The sequence below is a fragment of the Toxorhynchites rutilus genome, chromosome 3 (genome assembly GCF_029784135.1).
Source record: "Toxorhynchites rutilus septentrionalis strain SRP chromosome 3, ASM2978413v1, whole genome shotgun sequence".
In the NCBI taxonomy this organism is placed as follows: Eukaryota; Metazoa; Arthropoda; class Insecta; order Diptera; family Culicidae; genus Toxorhynchites; species Toxorhynchites rutilus.
In genome coordinates, this window is record NC_073746.1 from 106,311,233 (window position 1) to 106,334,552 (window position 23,320).

Below are 23,320 nucleotides of genomic sequence, written 5' to 3' on the forward strand. Positions count from 1 at the left end.
TTAAGTTGATATGGAAAACAAACATTAACACTGCTATCCCGATAATAAAAACTACATTTAAAGCTACATAATTTGTAGTTGAACTCATGAGTGCTGCTACCCTTGCCAAACGTACCCAAAACAACAAAGTTGCCCACAAACCAGGCACGAAGACCCAACATTAATCCCCCAACACCGTCACATGTTCACACCGAACGTGTCATACTTTAATGATAGCGAGCTATCAGGTGAATTATCGCTCCCAAAGTGGGCGGCCAGAGCCCGTTGCCAGCTCGTTAGTGAAAAGGAACACTATATTAAACATGCAGCATATCAAACGAGACAAAGTTATGTGCAAATTAGAGGTTACGAAGGAACGGCGAACCCTCGCCGAGGCACGGAAGTTTTCACTTTTCATCACGTACACACGCCGGGAAACGTATACGCTGTTTGCGGGATCATCCCTTGACCCTTTTTTCAAGGAAAGATGGTTTTCACTATAAGCGGAAAGTGAAAAGCTTCGTTAAATCAATTCGTCTAAAGATGATACGGTGTTCGACTTCTTCTCTTCAATTTCGGAAATGATAGACATGTCCGCTGCGTCGAAAGAAGCGGGAAAAATGGGCAAACGGAAGGTTAAATGTGGCGAAGCTGCTCCGTATACTTATGCAAATCATTGTGACATCGCGATAGTCAGTCGGCTGTTACAATTTTAATGGTGCTGTTTTTTCTATCCTCTTATCATTGACGGCTACGGCCATGAAGCCAGCCGAAATCAAACCTCTATTTGGAGGGTTCGTCTGCGTGAGTTTTTTCTTCCCTCGATCCATCATTCGCTCAAATATGGTGGTGACGGCGGTGGTGGTGACAAATGCAAACAAATTTATGAACCACTCAAACAAATCATACTATCAAACACCACTTGGCTCTACTGCGCCGGATGAAGGATATGTCGACCCATATCCTTGTCACAGTATCGAGCTGGAATGGTTCGGAAAGCGACCCGTTTTATTGCACTGTCGTATAAATAACGCTTTTCACGCCAAAACCTTCCGATTTCGCACTTTAATGTCGCCCATTGCCGCGCACGACGTTTCATGGGATAATTAAGACTCGTCCCTGCTAACTGCTGGTGGATGACGGCGACCGTTCGGTTGAGTAGGTTTGGAACCGAGGGAGAACAAATTCGTATAAAATTCAACAAGAAATAAAACATATTTTTTTCTCTGTCTAATTGCAGTCGAGATCTAACTATAATTCGCATCAGCAAACTGGTATTGATTTTTCAATTGCTTCTCAATCATATGACCCCTTCTCGACATTAAAGAGACTGGCTTGTAACGAAGATTTTGAACACATAAATATGACGAGCCAGTGAACAGAAATAGTACAACACCAAATTTGAAGATGATTTTATTTCTGTGCCTTAAATGTGTTAATTTTTTGACGGAACCTGTAAAAATAAACAAATTATGCTTAAAAAAAATTTGTGGTTATCAAAAAGACCTACCATGTTGCGTTATATCAATCCTAAGACTGCAAAAACTTTCACAGTAGTCATATAAGTATGATTGTGGAAACGGAGCTTCTTCTTCTTGAATGGCGTTAACGTTTCCTGTGGAACTTTTGCCGTCTCAACGTATGTATTAACTAGCGTCATTTATTAATACTTAGTTGAGATTTCTTAAGCCAAATAACACGCCTTGAATGTATTCCGAGGGGCAAGCTCTTGAATTCGCGTGACCACAGTGCAAGTCGAAGGAAATTTCTTTGACGATAAATCCTCCGGCCAGAACGGGAATCGAACCCTAACACCCGGCATGATAATGTGAGACGCTAACCACTCGGCCACGGGTGCACATTACAGAAACGAAGGTTACTGCCTACGATTACTCTCAGGTCGTAAATGTAGTTTGTGGTAGCTTAACGGCGCTAAATGTAATGGTTTTACACTTGCTACTACAGTCACTCAATGCCAAACCGATATAGTGGTTTCTTATCGCAAAACATTAGACCCATCTTCGTTTTTTTTTAAACTTGGTATATACGATGGAAGCTACCTACAATCACAATTCTCATTATTGTTTTATTTATTTTTGAAGGGGATTGTTTTCAAAATCGTTGAGATTTCTTTCAAAAAATCGGAACTCAAAATCTAGATGTCTAATTAAAATATTATGTTTGACAACGTTGTTTCAAAATTAATGAACTATTTAGTAAAAATAAAATATCAAATGCACTATCAAACAATCTTAGTCAAAAATTGAATTTGTTATTAAACACTCAAAACAAGGGGGCAGAGGGTATAGAGATATAAAAGGTGGAGGCGATAGGCGCAGTGATAACATCCATGCCTCTCACACTAAAGGTCACGTTCAATTCTCACTCGCGACATTCTTCCAAAAATGGAAGTAAAAGTGACGCACCAGCCAAATGAGTTGAAGATCACTATAATACAGATAAAAAAAAGATATAAAGGGGGTTTGAGATTAAAGGTTTTTAAAATTAAATTCAATTTTTGAGTAGGATTTTTAACAGTGCATTTAAATTTCATTCTCCCCAAATAGTTAATTAATTTTGCTACAACTTTGTCAAACATCATATTTCAATCAGACATCTAGACACCACAAGTACCAAGTTTAAAAATATATATCGGAGAGGGTCGGCGCAATCCCAACAAGTTAACATTGGAAAAATCATAACTCAAACACGAAAAAATGCATCTCTCATTGTTGGATAAAAACCCCTGAGCTTCCAACAAAAAATATAAAAATATAATTTGCCTCCAAACCATGTAAACTATAAAACAACAAATACAATCAACAATTACGGAAACAAAATCCAATTTTCTGCAAGTCTAATATTTTTTGAAGGAAGACAAGCATATTGACCTTGTTTTCATATCGGTCAATATATCATCTGAATCGGTCTGAAGTAGTTCAAAAGTGATGAATTTTTGAAAAATACACTTTTGAAAAAAGGGAAAAAAATTATTTTTTGGACCACCCTAAATCGGGAATGGCCACCCTAAAAATTTAAAAATTAAAAAAATATATTGGTCTAATATTTTACGATAAGAAAGAAAACTACAAATTTTCACGAATGTTTTTTTTTTGTTTTTTATCTCATTTATTTATTAGGCTCATTAGCATTTAGCTGTAACAGAGTCGGGTTTAATCGTGTGCATGTACATATGTTTATGTTTTTATAAATTGTGAATTACACAGTAGTTAGTAGTAGCCATTAGTTAAGTTTTCTGTTCCATTACATTATGGTAAATTACACAGTAGTAGCCATTTAGGCGTAAGGGTATTCTTTCTGTTCTTCCATTGTTCAGCAGAGCGGACAGCGGAGACAGTTGATATTGATCATTGTTTTGCTATTTATAGAACAGCAGCCCGATGTTTCTTGCAGAGCAGAGCAGTTGTATGGATGAATCGATCTTTGTTCCACCGTGGATCGATTTCCATCGCTGATGATGGTTGCGTGGACGTAGTTATTCTATAACAACACAAAGATGGTCAATTGAGGGCCCTGAGTTTGAACTCACGATCGATCGCTTGGTAAGCGAACGCGTAACCAAGTGGCTACGAAGACCCCCGATTTCACGAATGTTGTAAACATTGTTTAACACGTTGAGCCCCGCAGTCCCCGCCCCGGGGACTGACATAGAATTTTGCGTCTTTTTCGCGTTAGCCTCATCGGACCGACAGTAGGCTTTCCGTTCTGAGAGTATAGGCACTAGGAACGCCGATAACAAACCTAGAAAAAGATTATTAGAAAAGTCCACTATCGATCCTCTCGGACCGACGCAGGCCAGACAAAACGTTTATTGTCGGTCCCCCCTATCGGTCGGGGCTCAACGTGTTAAGGCAATATTCTAGTCTAGAAACTCGAAAAAAAAGATCTTCATATTTCTGAATTTTCTTTACAAACTGGGGTACACGATATCTCAAGCTCTACTGACCCGATTCATGTCGAATTTTCGCTTCATAACCCGTACGTAAAAAAGTGCATCTTCGCTACGCTGAAACCCCATTTGTACCTGCTCCCGTGTGCATTGGCCCTGTAACGATGCAACAATCGCCTAATTTTTACATGCTATGATTGACAATTATGTGGTATTGCAAATTATGCAGTCGTGATGATAAATATAAACAAGGAGGGGAGATAGCGGGACGGAAACATACACGCTAGGGTATTGGCAATGAATCTTTGCTGAGGCAAATATTCAGCCTTTTTCCAAGCAGTTAACATTGTTTGTTTTCCGTCATCAATGCTTTGAACTGACGCTATGGTGAAACAGGTGTTAAGGTAATGCACCAAAAAATTATTTGGGGAATACCAAGTTATTCAATCATATCAAGTTATAAACTTATTTGGGCTCGCGTACCAGTCGCAAAACTGCTTTCAACTAGGATTGCATTTGCGCTTATCTTGATCATGATGAAGCAGTGCTACTCTTTTCGAGGTTGTTGAGATTAACAGATAGAGTTTATTTCGTTTATTTAGTCACCAAGAATGTAAATTTCGATCTGAAATTATGTATGTGATTTGGTTTCGCCTGCCAGTAGCAAAACTTTCTCCACTAAGGACGACAGCTGGTCTTATCTCGAGCATGTATTGTTCTGCGAGCACAAGAATGAATCATCAAACAATTATCGTCAAATGAATAAAAAAAACATTTCAGGGCAACCCAACTGGTAGAATGGTTATTTCAAAATTTTCGTAACATTATAAAATAATATCCGCAGTTATAAACAAGCGACTTAAATTAAACTACAGCGTAGTTCTACGTCAACAATGCGATCGTGTCTTGAACACAACCTCCTATATTTTTTTATGTTTCAGATAACCAGAAGCGCTGAAATAGTGTACGCCACCATGACACAACTTTTTTTTTAACTAATTAATTTTTTCCCCTTTTTTTCAAAACAGATTTTTTCCTAAATTCATAACTGTTGATCTACTAAGCCGATGTAGATGATCGACATATCAAAATAAAGTCAATTAGCTAGTCTCTTTTTTTTTAAAAAGTATTAAACTTGCGAAAAAGTTGAATTTAGTTTTCGTAATTTTTAATGGTATTTATGTTTTGTTGTTCTCATGGATTTGGACTAGAGGGCGCAATATTTTTTTATATTTTTTTTCTTGCAAGTTGAAGTTTTTTTACATAACATATCCAAAAACCAGAGAGACATTTTTCCGTATTTAAGTTAACCGATAGTTTAAAAAATTGATTTTTCTGATTTTTTTCCAAAACTGAAATTGTTTGAAAATTCATAACTTTTCAACTAATCGACCGATTCTGATGATCGGTATATCATATTGAAGCTGATGAGTCTTATTTGAAAAAACGTTAAACTTGCCAAAAAATCGGATTTGGTTCCGTAATTTACGATTGTATTTTTTTTATGGTTTACTCGGGTAAAGATAGAGGGCGCTATATTATTTTTATATTTTTCTTAAAAGCTGAGGTTTTTTTACATAACATATCCAAAATTCAAAGAGGTGTTTTTTTTTCGTTTTTTAGATAGTATTTTTCAAAAACAACATGTTTTTAGTATTCGTACACTATTCCTGTGCGACTAAACTAGGTCTCTATCACAAGAATCATTTTTTCCGCAACTGTGATACTCATTGGCTTCAATCAAATATGTCGATCATCTAAATCGGCCCAGTAGTTCAAAAGTTATGAATTTTTGAAAAAATAATTTTTGAATAAAAGGGGACAACATTATTTTTCGGACCATCGGTTAACTTTGGAAAATCATAACTCAAAAACGAAAAAACGCTTCTCTGATTTTTAGATATATTAGGGTGCCATTAGGGTGTATGGGAAAAAATCGACTCTAAAATTTCAAAAAATTACCACATACAAAATGTTCAAATAGATCAATGTTTTTTAGATTGCGAGACATAACAAAATGAGACAATTCAAATTGCTTATAGAATGTTCATCAAAATGAGCTATATAAATTGAATCTACTTGTTACCTGTAGTACACGACATTCCGTTATTTGGGAAAAGTCGGGGTGGTCCTAAGCCGACCCCCAGTTTTTATACCGTGACTTTGACTTTGATCGATGACCGTTGACGTTTGCGTGTGCATTTGTATGTGCGCTTTCTTTGTCTGACTCTAGACGGGTCTCTCTAAGGCTAAGTTCTTACCACTCACATATTATCTCCCTCTCGCCTGAATCCTATCTGCTCACTATCAAACTTCATTCTCTTTTTTAATTTTTCTCCGCGTAGGGTAACACGGGGTGAGTTGGACATACGGTGTGATTTGGACTACCCCATTATCTCAAAAAGTACGACTCAATTTGGATTTTGTTATAATGTCATCTTCTTTTATTAATGAACCGTATGTAAAAACATTGGTAAAATTCGATAGGTGGAAGGAAATGGTAGCATGAACACATCAAGCACTTTGATTGCCAAAAAATGTGAATTTTCCGATCGTGGTTTTAAGGGTTTTCCCGCTGATTAAACAAACTTTTCGTGTATTGTGCAGTAAAGTTCTGTTCGCCTACAGAAGAGGAACAATTTGATGCAGCGAAACTGTAAGTTTGAGAACAAAAACTTAAATTAATTGCATTTTAATTTTTGCATATTGTGTGGGGTGACATGGACACGTTTTTGTGGGGTGAATTGGTCCTACAGATTTGAGGTTTTTCTTTGGTCTAATTGATTCCAGATGCCGCTGAATTACAAAAAGAGGATGAGCAGACAACGTTTTAAGAAGGAGTAGCTTTAAAGAGCAAAGCAGGCCATCAAGAACGGATTTTCTTTGACCAAGCATTGAAAGTGTTTGAAAATACTCGAACAACAGTGAAAAAATGCAGAATTCGAGATGGTCTCAATCCAATTTTTCTGGTCTGGAAACTGGCCAAGACACCTGGTATCGATCCCAGAACACAGTTACTGATTGTAGCATTATTCCAACATACTTTACATAAACATAAATATGTTTTTTTCGATGAAACACACACTGGACCATTCACCCCGCATCAAATTTTCATGTCCAAAAATCATCTCTTTTATTTAATGATATATTTGGTAGTTTAAAGCTTGATAAATATAATGATTAAACATTATAGATTGAGAGAAAACAAGTGCAGCTTAGTACACAATGTGACATTTTTTATTTAGACCGTATTGGTTTGGAAATATTAGGCGATTTGCTTAGGTGGTCCGAATTCCCCCCTTTTCCCCTACCCATGGATATATGCCAACGCTACCGTTCGCGATCGTATTGTGGGATTTCATGCCATTTCCGGTCTCTTAGATCCGTTTTTAACGAACCAGAAGTCACCATCCTCGATTTTAAAATGACATCGTAATACGATATTCGACTTCCGTTGGTATTGTATATGCAACCTGCAACCAATACCCAAATCGTATGGGTTTTCCATATTTTTTTGTCAATACTCAATACTATTATCAGTAAACCGGAAGTCGAAACAAGATTCTATATTCTTGAATCTACGTTCATCTATTGTTGACAAAACATAGAAGAAGTTCATTTGTACGGTTTGAAATGGAACTGAAATTCTTAACTTCGACTTAATGTTCAAAAGTCGGAAACAGCAAAAAGTCAGATGTTGTGACTTCACAAAAGTATTCGACTGACAACAAACCAATTTAACTATAAAATATTCTCCAATTGATGATTCTTGTATGAAATTTTCTCAATTTTATTGAAACATTGTTTAATTTTGTGTGATTTATACAAGAAAACGTAAAAAAAGTGTTTGTAGTGAGTCAAAATGTTGTCACGTCACGTTGGAATGAATTGTATACTTTGCGTAACGTGATAAAAACTTCTTAAGACAGTTGATACTGCTCTATTTGTGGACCGATCTTAACCAAATTTTGTGGTTTGTTGACCATCATTGTTTGCTCAGAAAAATCTAAGTATAAAAATGTTTGAATTTAGGTTCATCTGATAAACTGAAAAAATGCTCTATTTTTGTGACGTGACAACGCTTCAAAAGACCTATTTTTCAAATCCTTGCTTCTCATAAATTACAAAATGAACCCTAGGTCTACTCGCGACTCTTCAAACAAGTATTCAATGGTATATAGACCTTGAAGTTTGATTAAGCAAGTTTATAGATATCTCGAGAAACATAAAAATAGTGAAAACCTAAGATATTTTAAATAAAATTATGTAGTTTTTAGAACCCGCCTCGCTCAAAAGTTGGTGCATAAAAATCAAATTCGTTTCAAAGTATTCATGATATAACTATTGCTTATTCAAATAAAGTTTACAATTTTCCCCTACACTAGATTTGAAATTTGGTTCTCTGGTTCATAACCTCATGGAATGGGTCAATATAATTCTTTTCCGTGAAAATTACCATCAATTAGCACATTCCATTGGCTCGTATTCCAAAAAAAAGTCACAGAGTGTCGATTTTTGACATTTGAAAATCCAGATGACAGTAGATCTCAGCGTGTCAGCGTGTGCAATTTTAAGACATTTGGCATCAACTTTTTTTTTTTGAAAATACCATATTCATGTCAAAGTTAAACGTCTCTTAAAAAAAATCAAGCAAAAGAAGAAGAATTCTGGACAATGAAATAAATTTTAAAAAATATTTCTAATTTATTGTCTTTTTTATAGTAAATAATCCCTTTTAATATGTTTGTCGTGTTATACCGTCATGTTCATGAAATTTTATGAATTTGCTTATAATTTCCAACAACTTTTCCAAATACATTATCATGGTTCATTTTTTGACTCAAGCGTAACTTTTGAAAAGGGCGTATCGAATTGAGTTATAGAGTATTGTTGGCTTAATTTGAAAAAAAATATACACTGAGAAGAAAAATTAGTACTCTTTTTTTTATTCACAAAATAAAACTTTAATTTGCGATATAAAAAAATATGTATTTTTTTATATTTTTTTCAATTTTTTCATATAAAATAGAAGTCATGAAGAAAATTTAAAAAATGGATCCAAGATGGTAAAACTATTTTTGACGAAATTTGTGGAACATCGAATTTTTAGGAATTTTCGAAACTTCGAATTTTTGTATGTTAACAATCATTTTTAGCCACAAATTGTGAATCTTGATGTAATTTAAAACAAAAAAGGTTATTATCAATCTCCTTCTAAATGTAGCCATTCTCGAGATATTTAAAAAAATATTTGTAATTTATTGTCTTTTTAATAGTAAATAGGCCCTTTAAATATGTTTGTCGTGTTATACCATCATGTTCATGAGATTTTATGAATTCGCTTATAATTTCCAAAAACTTTTCCAAATACATCGTTATGGTAAAGACATATATGTTTAGGAGTTACGTTATGAAACATTCGAAGACATGTGGGTTAATACAAAACGTAGCGAAACTAAAAAATCTTTTTTATCTTAATACAAACTTCAATCAATCAAAAAAAATTGTTGGAAATTATAAGAAAATTCATAAAATTTCATGAACATGACGGTATAACACGACAAACATATTAAAGGAGATTAATTACTATAAAAAAGATTATAAATTATTTTTTCAAATATCTCGAGAATGGTTGCATTTAGAAGGAGATTGATAATAATCTTTCTTGTTTTAAATCACATCAGAATTCATAATTTGTGGCTAAGAATGATTGCTAACATGCAAAAATTCGAAGTTTCGAAAATTCCTAAAAATTCGACGTTCCACAAATTTGGTCAAAAATAGTTTTACCATCTTGGGCCCATTTTTTAAATTTTCTACATGATTTCTATTTTATATGAAAAAATTGAAAAAAATATAAAAAAATACATATTTTTTTATATCGCAAATTAAAATTTTATTTTGAAAATGAAAAAAGGGTACTAATTTTTCTTCTCAGTGTATATTTTTTTCAAATTGAGCCAACAATACTCTATAACTCTTCCTAACACACTATTTCGGTACGACTCATATTTCTTGAGATATAAATTATCAAAGATTTCTCTTACTAAAATCGATGCGCCCTTTTCAAAATTTACACTAGAGTCAAAAAATGAACCATAATGATGTATCCGGAAAAGTTGTTGGAAATTATAAGCAAATTCATAAAATTTCATGAACATGACGGTATAACACGACAAACATATTAAAAGGGATTATTTACTATAAAAAGGACAATAAATTAGAAATATTTTTTTAATATTTCGAGAATGGCTACATTTAGAAGGAGATTGATAATAACCTTTTTTGTTTTAAATCACATCAGAATTCATAATTTGTGGCTAAAAACGATTGTTAACATACAAAAATTCGAAGTTTCGAAAATTCCAAAAAAATCGATGTTCCACAAATTTTGTCAAAAATAGCTTTACCATCTTGGGCCCATTTTTTGAATTTTCTACATGACTTCTATTTTGTATGAAAAAATTAAAAAAAATCAAAAATATGTATTATTGATATTGCAAATTGATTTTTTATTTTGTAAATAAAAAAAAAGTGTACTATTTTTTTCTCAATGTACATTTTTTTCATATTCAACCATCAATACTCTATAACTCTTTCTAAGACACTATTTCGGTACGACTCATAGTTTTTGAGATATAAATTATCAAAGATTTCTCTTACTCAAATCGATACGCCGTTTTCAAAAGTTACGCTTGAGTAAAAAAAATCCCAATTGCTGTGGAAAACTCATATTTCCTCTAACCCAAACGGAATACACACTTTCATTCGAATCAAAAATACTCATGTTTTGTCATTTGTCGATTTCATTTGGAATTTCTCACATGTCACGTTGCATCGAGCGAGACGTATTATTTGAGTTTCTCTGTGGTTTTAATATTGAACAGCAGTTACGATACAGCATTCATCTAGCTTGCGACCAGTCAGCGGCGACGGCTAGGACATCATAGAAGGCTGAGAGTGTAAGTTAAGTTTTCCAAATCGTCCGGTTAGAGACGGATGAACTTCAAAAATATAAAAGCTCTCTCTCTCACATCCTTCAATGTTTGTTTTCGCTCTAGACAGCGATCTATCATGTGTTTTGTGGCGGGAGGATATTGAATTTTGGAGAATCGTATGAATTTTGGAGTATTTTTGAGTTGATTGGTGGCTTTATCCGATCGATTATCCAATTTTCGCGATTTCAAGCATTGTTCCCGGATTGCAAGCGGTATCAAAATGCAGCATGTTCTAAGTCGGATGGGAAGAAAGGGAGAGGTGTGTTCTACGGTTGGAAACAGGTGAAAATGTGTAAGGCTGTGGTTGCTGTCTCCACCGCTACTACCACACAACCGATCCGGTTCGAATTTTCTGTTGCCGTCTTGTGAAATGAGCTGCATAGTATAACTTGTTGATTATCTTTGTGAATTCTGCTTTTGGGAGCGTTGGAGATTCAATTTTGCTAAGAGATATTGAAAAACTACTTAGATCTTCCATATGTTATTTAAATTGACATTTTTTTGGGAAGCCCTACGTCTCTCCAGTTTTTTTTTCGGTCGTCTATTTTATTTTCGAATTAATGTGTGCTTGTACATTCTGTCAAATGTTTACCGGGAATTTATGTTTTTGAAGAAAATGTTTAGTTATCATCTGAATTTACATTATCACCTTCAAAATAGTCCTCTTCCAAAACAATACACCTTTTCCAATGAAAATTCAGTCATCGAAACACTTTTTATAACTGTATTCAGGAATTGCGTTCAGTTCACGAATTCGTTTTTATGTCTTCAATACTATGAAAATGGATTGCACGGAAGATAATTTGAGTTTCAGAAAGAGAATACAGTCACACATGGCCATATCTTGAGAGTAATTATGCGTTGGATGAACGTAGCATCAGAATTTTATCGTTCACTTATAACTTCATCTACCTTATTGCAACACAAAATTTCACACAATATATTTGACCAATAAAATTAACTCTTTCTTAATGACATTGTAAACAAACAAAATGACAGATCGCACTCAAAATTGACACTAAGAACACCAACAGCAATGCCAACCAAAAATGGGAAAAAAGTTCGACGGGAAAATTTGAATTTATATATTTGACAGAATGTATGTTATGTTAATTTTCTATTGCATTCAAATATCTTTTTCCAGCTCAACTCAAAAACAAAATGATCATTCTCAATTTATCGATAGCTCAGCCACGAATATTCCAATTATTAGTAGAAAAGTTCATGGAACAAATTAGAGCTGAATTATCAGACCAATTTATCATGTTATTGACTTAGTTACAAACCTTATAACTGAGTCCAAAAAAAGTTTTGAAAAATGCAATTATTACTGTGCAATAATTTATTATGGCATAATGCTATGACGCTGCAGACTTCAAGATGCGCAATGAAGTATTATACATATTCATTGAATGATGTTTCACGAAATCACCAACTATCAAAAATAATCAAATAATTCCAAATGATTCGTTGTTTCACGAGTTTAACCATGAGTTTTTATATCATATTCTAATGTTTTTTTTAGGATTTAGCGGTAAAATTAGTATTTCTCCATTGATTCACTCGTTTAAATAGCTGAAAACCAATGTGTACAATATATCCAAAGTTACGATCCACAGAATCCCTAAAATCAGCTATATTTTCAAGTAATATTCCTCGTCATAGACAATTTAAATACATTTTCATCCTCTGTACTAGAAGCTAACATTTATCTTACCTGGCTTGTACCTTCATGAGTTTCAGGTTGTGCGCCTTCAGCAGGAAATCGTTGATAAATTCCAAAGCTAGGTCAACAGCTGGCCCACAGCGCTCCAGATCGAATGGTGAATCTACAGCAATTGGAATAAATCAATTAATACCATTGACGCGCACCTATAGCCACACTATTCCCAACAATAGTTCATTTCAACCAAACCAATTGCCCAACAAGGGATGATTAGATGATCACACTCACCCAAATGCGATGCCATTAGAACTCCCACATTGAACACGGTGTAATTATCACCGGAATCCCCTTCCTGAAGCTCAATGCGGTTCACCCCACCGGATCGCTTCATAATCCTATCCCGCGCGATGAACCTGGCCATCAGGGCACCGAGTTCTTCGTCCTCGAAGTAGGTTTCATCTGACCGCTCGCGAGTCACCTCACTGAGATTATTCAACACGGTGGCTGCATCATTATCATCCGGAGCGGATGATGATACTGCTGGTCTGCTCCGCGCGCTATTTGTTGAAACACAGTATCCACACAGGAGCAGTACTGTGGTGGTATACGCTGACAACCGATTCATTTCGTTTTGTTTGATTTGTTTATGGCACTGAGTGTACGTTCAACATGTCTAGGATTTCACTAGCCGTTGGGTTGTGTATACACTATTATTATCTATACAACAGTGGTTCCGGGCACCCAATTACGCGAACTATTTATCACTAGTTATCACATTAAAGATGAAAAAGTACGCTGCCAGAGGAAAAATATTAATGCATCTCTATCAGTTGTACAATAAAAGATGATTTGTGGGGCTTTATCAAACGATAATGGGCTGCCCCAAGATTATACAATTTTTTGACTTCGATTGCCTGGAAACAACTATTCGTACACTCATTATGAGGCGATTCGATTGATACAGATGTTATGTTATGTAATAAAGTTCTTAATCGTGATTTGAAATTTTGGAACCACCGAATAAGGGTAATAAGGACTTTGGACGGGACTGGATTACCTTACTCCAGTACCAACAGTATCCGGCTCTGCAAGCATGTCGAAATATGGAGTCCCTTGGTGGACGATAATTTTTTTTACTTCTTTATTGAAGATATTTTCAGCCGAAGGCGGGTTCATCTCTGCGTGGTCCATAATGCGTTGTTCTCAAGAAATAAAATGAAACTTATATTTTAAAAATATTATAAAAAACGACGACATTAGCAGAGTCAAAAATACAAATATCTAACAACAACAATTTGATCGACTCGAAAAATTATTATATAATCTTTTAATTATCACACGATTCGAATGTCAATTTTTTTTTTCAATAGACACATCATTAACACTAGAACTACCAGCCGGTCAAAATGACCGGTCGTAATTTTCAATGTTTCTTATACAAAAACTGCTTGGAAACTACTTCAATCTGACACTACTGCCAATCGAAGATTCCGGAACAATTACTGCTTCAAAATCACAAAACTCTAGAAATTTCACAAATTTTTAGAATTTTGTGATATATTGTGATGCAATTTTATTTTCTTATTGACAGTTGTTATATACGGTAGAAATAGGTACGATTGAAATTAGTGCAGTTGAAATACTCACAATATTGTGGACAATTGTGTTGTTTTTTTTTCTAAAATTTACAGTTGTTGTAGTTTGCAGTGTAAGTAAATTATGAATATTTTTATTTTATTGAGAGGAAATAATAACAGTATTCTAAATATATGTATATATTTTTTCTAGTGATAAAACTTTCCCTCAAGAGTGCCGAGAATGACGAACATATTCGGAGTTTAAGGGGACGTAACAAATTCAAGAGAAGACTTTTCCAATATCGATCAAGGTATTTTTGAAATTAAATCCTGAAATATAACCAGCATATATTTCAGACGATCAATCAGAAAAAAAATGTTTTTTTTTTCTTAGGGAGCAATAGTAAAGAAAATAAATGTACGCAGATCTTGAAGAATGTTTATACTATTGTCATCTTCAGATGAGAAAAAAAAATGAAATTTCTGCTAACGGAACTATTTGCACAAAAAGGTGAAAGCACTCCAGAAAGGTTACAAATAGACAGTTTTTTCAAAGCAATAATTGGAGGGTGTGGAGTGTGTGTCTATGTGAAAATACGTATGTATATGTGTGAGTATCATCACTCCTTGCCATTGTCAAACTCACAAACGCTTAGGAACGAATTTAACAAATCGTTCCTTTCGAGGGTACGCATAGTATTTTGTAATTTTGGTACAGTGTGCGATGAAGTTTTCCTGTAATTTTGTCCAAACCATGATCGATCGGCTAGAAAAAACGGTGTAATGTATTAATATGAAATGTTCACAGGAGTTAAGGGGATATACTTTGCTAAGAATTTACCTGCTAACATTACAATTTATTGCAATATATGCAAAATTACAGGGGAATTTCTAAAACACTGGCTAGGCGTGTTTTTGATACCTTTTTATAATCCATGCAAAAATTGAAAATTTTTTGTTTCGTCGAAGCAGTCAATTAGTATTATACAGAATTTATTGGAGCTTTCGAAATTACCTTTCCGTTTGTGGTGCGATAATTATTTATTGACTTATTAATCATCAAAGACGAAGGAGTAATTTTCTATTCAAACATAAATATCTGTTTGGAAAGGTCTTACAGGAACCCAATAACAATCAGATGAAGACTGTTTGATAACGTCAATTGATTTTGGTGTTGAGTTGGTTGGCAAAAAATTATGTTAGTCTACAAAAGGTTTGAAAAAACAGCAAGAAATCATTTTTTATTTCTTCCTGATATTTTGTCCGCTACATCTACACACACTCAAATATAAATATGTTCGTAACATGATCTAAAACTTGAAAACTAATGCTTCAAGATGAGATATATCTCAACTTCATGCGTTGATATTTCACGAAGTTACAGCATTTCAAAAACCACCACCTAAAAATTTCAACTTCGCACTCTGCTCCTCTAATGTTTTTGTCGAGTTTATCTCTAAATAAAAATACAGACTAAAATGCTATATTTTATTATTTGTCATGTACTTGCAATATTAGAATGAATTACAATTTATTTTCTGTGAACTTTTTTCAAATTTTTATATTTTGACAACTAAACATCACACAAGTCAAAATTACAGGTTTGGTAGAAATAGGTATATAACAATTGTCTGTAGTTCTAGTGTTAAAAATGCATAATAAGACAATGTTAGCCATTGATGTTGGGCAATGATTTTCGAGTACATACAGTTATGCTACAGTTGCAAGAGTAACTCAACCAACTGTAGATTTAAAGTTTCTTTAACCCTTTGGACGCGGGGAGCCCGATAGCGCCTTTCTTGTTATGTATCGAAAGCGCGAGAGCGCGATAGCTTTTTATGTTAATATTTTTAACTTGACACCTGTAAACCCTTTCGTCGCCCCGTCTCCCAGATGTGGGTGACACTTTCCTCGTTCAAATTTAATAGGATTTTCAAAAGGAAATTGACAGCATAGGCACCTAAATGTAACGATAGGATATGTACAAAAATAATAAAATCATAACCATATTAAAATAATGTTTCTACTATACTTTATACCATTTTCTTCTTCTTCTTCTTCTTCAATGGCACTAACGTTCCTAGAGGAACTTCGCCGTCTCAACGTAGTATTACTTACGTCATTTTTATTAGTACTTAGTTGAGATTTCTATGCCAAATAACACGCCTTGAATGCATTCTGAGTGGCAAGCTCTAGAATACGCGTGATCACAGTGCAAGACGGAGGAAATTTCTTTGACGAAAAATTCCCCAGACCAGAACGGGAATCGAACCCGAACACCCGGCATGTTAATTATGACGCTAACCACTCGGCCACGGGAGCACCTGCCATTTTAGTATCGTTGATTTATTTTCTAGGAAAAAAAACACTTTTGTTGCTAAATAAGTACTTCAAGGGTATGCCATTTTTCATCGATATATCCACGGTATACATAAATACAAGATATTGTATTCCCGAAAATGACCCTTACGTGAGGTCACTTATATCGGTTTTGTAAGCAAACGCTGGAATCTACCAGTGTAAAAGTGCAAGCGAATGCGGTTTAGTAACGTAGTAAACGATGTTTTATGCTCCACTCTACGAATATAATCGTTCTATTCTGGAAAACAAAGTGATTTATATCTGTTTTGTTCGAATAAATGTAGCCCGATAGTGCTGACGTCATATGTTTACATCCAAATCGGTTGTCTACTAACGGGAATAGACTGTCTTGTTTTGTATGCCGTGGATGCACCTCTCAGTTTTGACAGCTGATTGTTTACATCTGACACAAACATAATTTTTGAAGCTATTTAGTCAACTTTTGATGCGAAGTGACGTGTTTTGGACGCTGAGGAAGCTTCCGGAAAGTGGATACAAAGCAAAACTCAACACTGGTCCGAAATTTGATTGTGCGTGACTTCCAGCGTGAGAAGTCACAACGAATCATTGCTGAGGAGTGTGGGGTAAGCTGTGGTGCGGTTCAGATGGTCATTCGGAAGCATCAGATGCTTGACAGCGTGGCCGATCGACCGGGAAGAAGAACGATACGTGAGACTGATGCAAAAACGAACACTCTAATCATCCGGGAAGTAAAGAAAAACGCACGAACGACCATTTGGGCGATTGAAGCAAGGTTGGATCTGGATCACTCCAATTGCACCATTCGACGACGCTTGCTGAAACAGAATCTGAAGAGCTACTTCTCTAAATGATCAGCAACTCCAACAAATAAACGACTTCAGTTTGCGAGGGACCATGTAAACAAAACGCTGGAGTTCTGCAAGCACATTATTTGGTCGGATGAGTCCAAGTTCGAGCTGTTTAACAAGAAAAGGTGACTAAGAGTGTGACAGAAGAACGACGAGGGCCCCCAGGACCGGAGTCTGCAACCGACTATGAGGCACGGTGGTGCAAGTATCATTGTGTGAGGCTGTTTCTCGTGGGCTGGGGTGAAAAGCTTAATGCAGGGTAACGGTATTTTGACTGCCGATGGTTACATCGACATTTTATCCATGCTGGAAATGGAACTACACCCTCCAGCAAGATAACAACCCGAAGCATACTGCGAAGAAAACAACAGCATTCTTCCGATCGGACCGGATCAAACCAACCAGACCAGACCGGTCATCCCAAAGCTCATACTTGATTCCTATTGAGAATTTATGGGTGATTTTGGACAACAAGGTGGACACAACTGACGTTACGAACAAGTAAAACTATTTTGCTGCGTTGGAAAAGGGGGTCCAGCTCCAGCAAAAAGAGAGATATAGACTATTGAATATTATTGATGTAGAACTGCGTAATTCTGAAAGGGTGCCAAATTAGAAAACTGGTCACGTTTTTATCGTTTTTATCGTTGACAAGCTGACCCGGCAAACTTCGTCCCGCCCAACATTTGTTTTTTGTTATCAATACCTTCAAACATTCACGTTTTCTTACTATGAGCATGTTCATGGGTTCAATCGCAGAACTGTTCATTGATTGATCTTCTAATCGACCGCGTTGAATTTCCCTTTCACTATAAAATTCCTAGTATTTCTAACAAAACTCATCATTATAATATGAGATTATTTTCAGACACAATTCTCGTTCAAGAATTTTCAACCACATGCAAATAACATGTGTCTCCGTTACATTGGATAAATGTTTAATACAGAAAATATGATAGAATAAAGACCGCCCTAAATCGGACAATTCCTTTCTCGAGTTTTGCTCTTATCAACACATTCGGTTATTCATTTTTATTTATATAGATAGAAGAAGATATAGGAGTGCGTTTTATCACATTAAAATCCATTCCCACTTTCGAACAAAAATCAATTTAGTTAGCGCAAACATCAAATGAATTAACAACGCTTGTCTCTCTGTAATTGTAGAACATATGGGAATTTAATTTTCCTTCAAAGTTTTCTGAAAACTTTCAACTGTCATGTTTGGTTGGAATATTTTTGGTTTAAATATTTGTAATATTTTTATGGGACCCCCTCTCCAATCCAAAAGAGTCTGACCATCATAGAAACATTCATCGCACCCTAAAGCCTCAATATGCCTAATTTGGTTTCATTTGCTTGATTGATTTTCGTGTAATGCAGAAATTTGTGTTTCATTTGTATGGCTGTCTACGCTGTCCGGTCTGCTGAACAATGGAAGAACAGAAAGAATACCCTTACGCCGAAATGGCTACTACTAACTACTGTGTAATTTACAGTTTATAGAAACATAAACATATGTACATGTACACTATTTAAACCCGGCTCTGTTACAGCTAAAATGCTAATGAGCCTAATAAATAAATAAATGGGATAAAAAAACTCAGTGCAAACAGTTGTTGAATGGAATAAGGGTTTGCTATGAAGTATGCAGTATACAGAGAACAAATACTGTTCGATCAGACACGTTCCGGCACGAGCCAACAAATACATGATATTGGGTTGGGGAAAAAGAAATTTCGTATATTGTCAATATATGACAACACTTAAACATATCTTGTGTTGTACTTATCGTATCGGGTCATACAATCGGCTATCTAAAGACGACAATATGTGCTACAAGTGTCGTTTTGACAGTGTTGTGATTGTCTTTTTCAGTCCCAAGTTATAGCGCGTCAAAGATGGAGTCCACTAAGCAAAAAATTCGCCATATTTTACGTTTTTACTACCTGCGAGGTAAAACTACAACGAAGGCGACCGAAAAAAATCGTGTAGTTTATGGACCCGATACTGTAACGATTCGCACAGCACAGCGTTGGTTTGATCGATTTCGTTCTGGTGTAGTGGCTGTCGAAAATACACCCCGTACTGGTAGGCCAATCGTCGTGGAAACCGATAAAATCGTTGAAATCATCCAAGTAGAACGGCATGTGAGCACTTGCTAGATTGGCCAGGAACTGGGTATAGACCATAAAACCGTTTGGAACCATTTGCAGAAGATTGGATTCCAAAAGAAGCTGGATGTATGGGTGCCACACGAGTTGACGCAAAAAATCTTTTAGACCGAATCAACGCCTGCGATGCACTGCTGAAACGGAACGAACTCGACCCATTTTCGAAGAAGATGGTGACTGGTGAGGAAAAGTGGACCACGTACGACAACCTAAAGCGAAAAAAGTCGTGGTCGAAGCGCGGTGAGCCGGCCCAAACCATCGCCAAGCCCGAATTGACGGCCAGGAATGTTTTGCTGTGTGTTTGGTGGGATTGGAAGGGAATCATCCACTATGAGCTGCTCAACTATGGCCAGACCCTCAACTCGGTTCTCTACTGTGAGCAGCTTGACCGTTTGAAGCAGGCGATTGACCAGAAGCGGCCAGAAATGATCAATAGGAATGGTATTGTTTTCCACCAGGACAACGCTCGATCTCAAACATCTTTGATGACCCGCCAGAAGCTACGGGAGCTCGGATGGGATGTCCTATTGCACCCACCTGACCTGGCTCCAAGTGATTATCATCTCTTCCGGTCCATGCAAAACGCTCTTGGTGATACTAAGTTGGCCTCAAAAGAGATTTGCGAAAACTGGCTGTCTGAGTTTTTTGCAAATAAGGAGCGGGGGATAATAAAGTTGCCTTCTAAATGGCAACAAGTTTGCGAACAAAACGGCGCATATTTGACTTAAATTGGATAATTTAATAATATTTTTTTGTCAGACAGCAGGCTCTCAGTAGGCTCAGCAGGCTCAGGCTGCAGCACAGACGGAGCAAAGATATTCGTTTTTTGAGCGGGGATTTAATTCGCGTGGACGACATTGAAATTTCTATCACGAGTTTGGGAAGCGACAATGACTATAATAGATTTTCAGGTGGAATGAACTCACTTTAAGTTGCAAATTATAAATGAAAAATAACTTTTCTATATGATATAACTTTTTATATCTAATATGTAATATGTTATGAATCTAATATGTCTATATCTAATATGTATATCTACAGTGTCTAGGTCTGGTAGTGATATCCATTTAGGGAGGCATATTACTCTCTATCAGGTTAACAGACGCGAAGGCTGCTTTGAGCTGTTTAAATTTAAAATGAACAATTTTACTACTGAAGCAGTAAAAATAACTAAATAACTAAAAATATATTTCAAAAATGTCGATGCATTCTAAATAATATCCAAAGTGATAAACAAGCGGATTGAATAATATAATGCAGTAGTTCTACGTCCAAAATGCGGTCGTGTCCTAGATACAACCCCTTACAATTTTTTTATTTGTTTTTATTATTATTTTGTAAATAAACATTGAAGTTGATTTTTATGGCATACCATAAAAGTGCCCATTTAGGAACAAAAGCCGTTTCTAACAATAAATCAACGATACTGAAATGGTAAAATAGTCTACTAATTACCCTATGTTTACGTAATATTGTCTGGAATATCGAAAAGTTTGAAAAAAAAAATTGATATTGGAACACTTTAATTTCATTTGGGGGTGGATTTTTTGTGCCCATCACTGTATATCAAACGAATAACTTTACCTCAACTTATACACTGCACTTCACAACTATAGATCTTTTTCTGAGTTCCAGAGATATGTAAGAAGTCGGTTGAATTGAAGTAAATAGTGTGGTATATAATAACTATCTTCATTTAAAAGACTGGCCATTTGAACTTTACTGTTATGTTCAGGCGCGAAACAATAAAAAAAACTGAAATTCCAGTGTTTCATAACTATAGAGCCAGATGGAGAAACTCTCACTCCTTATCAAAATTAACGTCAATTTTACATGAATCCTCCTCTCCTCTGCGTAGAACGAGATACACACTACAACATGGCACAACTTGGTCAAAACCACCCCGAATGAGTTATTTGATCTGATTGAGAACTAAAGATGACCTACGAGTTAGAAACTTATTGTAATTCATGTAAAATTGACGTTAATGTTGTTAAGGAGTGAGAGTTTCTCCATCTGGCTCTATAGTTATGAAACACTGGAATTTCAGTTTTTTTATTGTTTCGCACCTGAACATAACAGTAAAGTTCAAATGGCCAGTCTTTTAAATGAAGATAGTTATTATACCCCACACTATTTACTTCAATTCAGTGAAGGAGTGAGAGTTTTTCCATCTGGTTCTATAGTTATGAAACACTGGAGTTTTAATTTTTAGATTATTCGCGCCTGAACACAACAATAAAGTTCAAATGGCCAGTCTTTTGAATAAAGATAGTTGTTATATCCTACACTATATAGTTCAATTCAATCGACCTCTTACATATCTCTGGAAACTCAGAAACAATAAGTGGTTCTATAGTGGTGAAACGCAGTGTATTGCACTAAAAATATTTACATTTCAAAAATTTATTTCAATGATTTGTTTCCTAGTTTCGAATATTAGTTCTGATAATTTATCTCAGCTATTATGAATCCAGAATCATCATACAACTGTCATAAGAATTGGAAAGTGTGAGCATTGGACCGTGGTTCATGCGTTAAATAGTGTCATTTTAGCTCAGATTCTAACAATTACATATTGTAAACCTCAAATTTTTCAGTGATGCATACACATGTGACATATGTTCATAACTGTGCGGCAAATCAAAAGCTTTTATTCACATCGCCAACCGTCTTCAAGTTTCAATTTGTTATCCATTGTTAGCAATCAGCCAAGCTTCTCCATCGGATTCAAATTCGAATGCACCAATTGCACAAATCTTTTCAACACGATTTACTACAGAAAAATGACACAAAACAGATTAAGAGCTGAATTACAATAGTAACAACTTTGCTCTTCAATTCAGCACATAAACATTAACACAGACGACTGCACGCACGGGTTCATCATTCCTCAGTATCATTCATTATTCACGCTTGAAATTTTCCCCATCCCGCCGGTTTGTTTTCATCCATTAACGATGAGCACAAATCCTGCCACTTGTTGATACTACTCAATTATACGGGGTAACTTTTTTTCCCTCGCCTTTTACAAAGTTTTCTCGGGACTGAAAATGGAACACTTTCTTTCTTCACGCTGAAAGCACTCGTTCACCTCCATTGACACATATCTCCATCATGTCCATATCGTTGATAACATGCAATAATCCTCTTCGCTGCACCTGTCCTTTCGCACTTATCCAAAGGATAATAGTCAGTTAGCCAGTCTCTGGTCAATCTTAATAGCGGTGTCAATCTTAATAGCGGTGTCAATCTTGTCAGAATCACCCGGCGCACTCCCAGTCCCAGACCTGATGCTTCTCAGGTGTGACTTGTGTATTGGTCGAAGCTAACACCAGTATCCATAAAAAAAAAAATCCACATCCCCTTGTTAACGCCAGAAGCAGCACCTCACAATGTGTCGCAAAGATATCCACTTGAAAGCTTCTTAAAGCCCACGCTTCCAGTAGTGTCACACTGCAATCACATTCACCAGCTATCACCACACAGCTGCAACGGATCCAATCCAATGATCCATTCAACTGTTTGCACCAGCCCGTTATCCTTTATCCTCCCGGCTAGAATCTCGGAGCCACTGCCCCTGCACCACGTTGGTCTCGAACGAACTACGCGACGCGGCTACTATCGGCTGAGTGAAACCTCCTGTGACTTCTGGCGTTCTTTTATAGCTGCCAGCTGGCTGGTTTGTTGGTTTGAATCCTTCGGGGAAACATCGACAGGATCGTCGGTTGGTAGTGGCAATGGAAATCGCGCGCTCTCGTACCGTTACTGTTACTGACGATTGCCGTGGCTGCGCGTCAGGCCAATCCGTCGCAAGTGAACGGT

The 23,320-nt window shown here is 35.9% G+C and overlaps 1 protein-coding gene across 7 annotated transcripts in view; it reads right to left on the minus strand.

Annotated features, from left to right (window-relative positions):
* The window catches only part of LOC129778656 (atrial natriuretic peptide receptor 1), a 53,636-nt gene extending 30,527 nt beyond the window's left edge, over nt 1-23,109 (minus strand). For 4 of the 7 annotated variants that reach the window (XM_055785703.1, XM_055785698.1, XM_055785704.1 and 1 more), the window contains exons 1-3: nt 22,885-23,109; nt 12,842-13,348; nt 12,605-12,716 (exon numbers count right to left, since the gene is read on the minus strand). In XM_055785703.1, the coding sequence (XP_055641678.1) occupies nt 12,605-12,716; nt 12,842-13,178 (449 nt within the window). In that variant the 5' untranslated portion in view covers nt 13,179-13,348; nt 22,885-23,109. Of the gene's footprint in view, nt 1-12,604; nt 12,717-12,841; nt 13,349-13,610; nt 13,787-22,884 lie in introns of those variants that run through there. The other 3 variants (XM_055785699.1, XM_055785701.1, XM_055785700.1) reach the window with 3 other exon arrangements.
* Nucleotides 23,110-23,320: the final 211 nt, after the last annotated feature.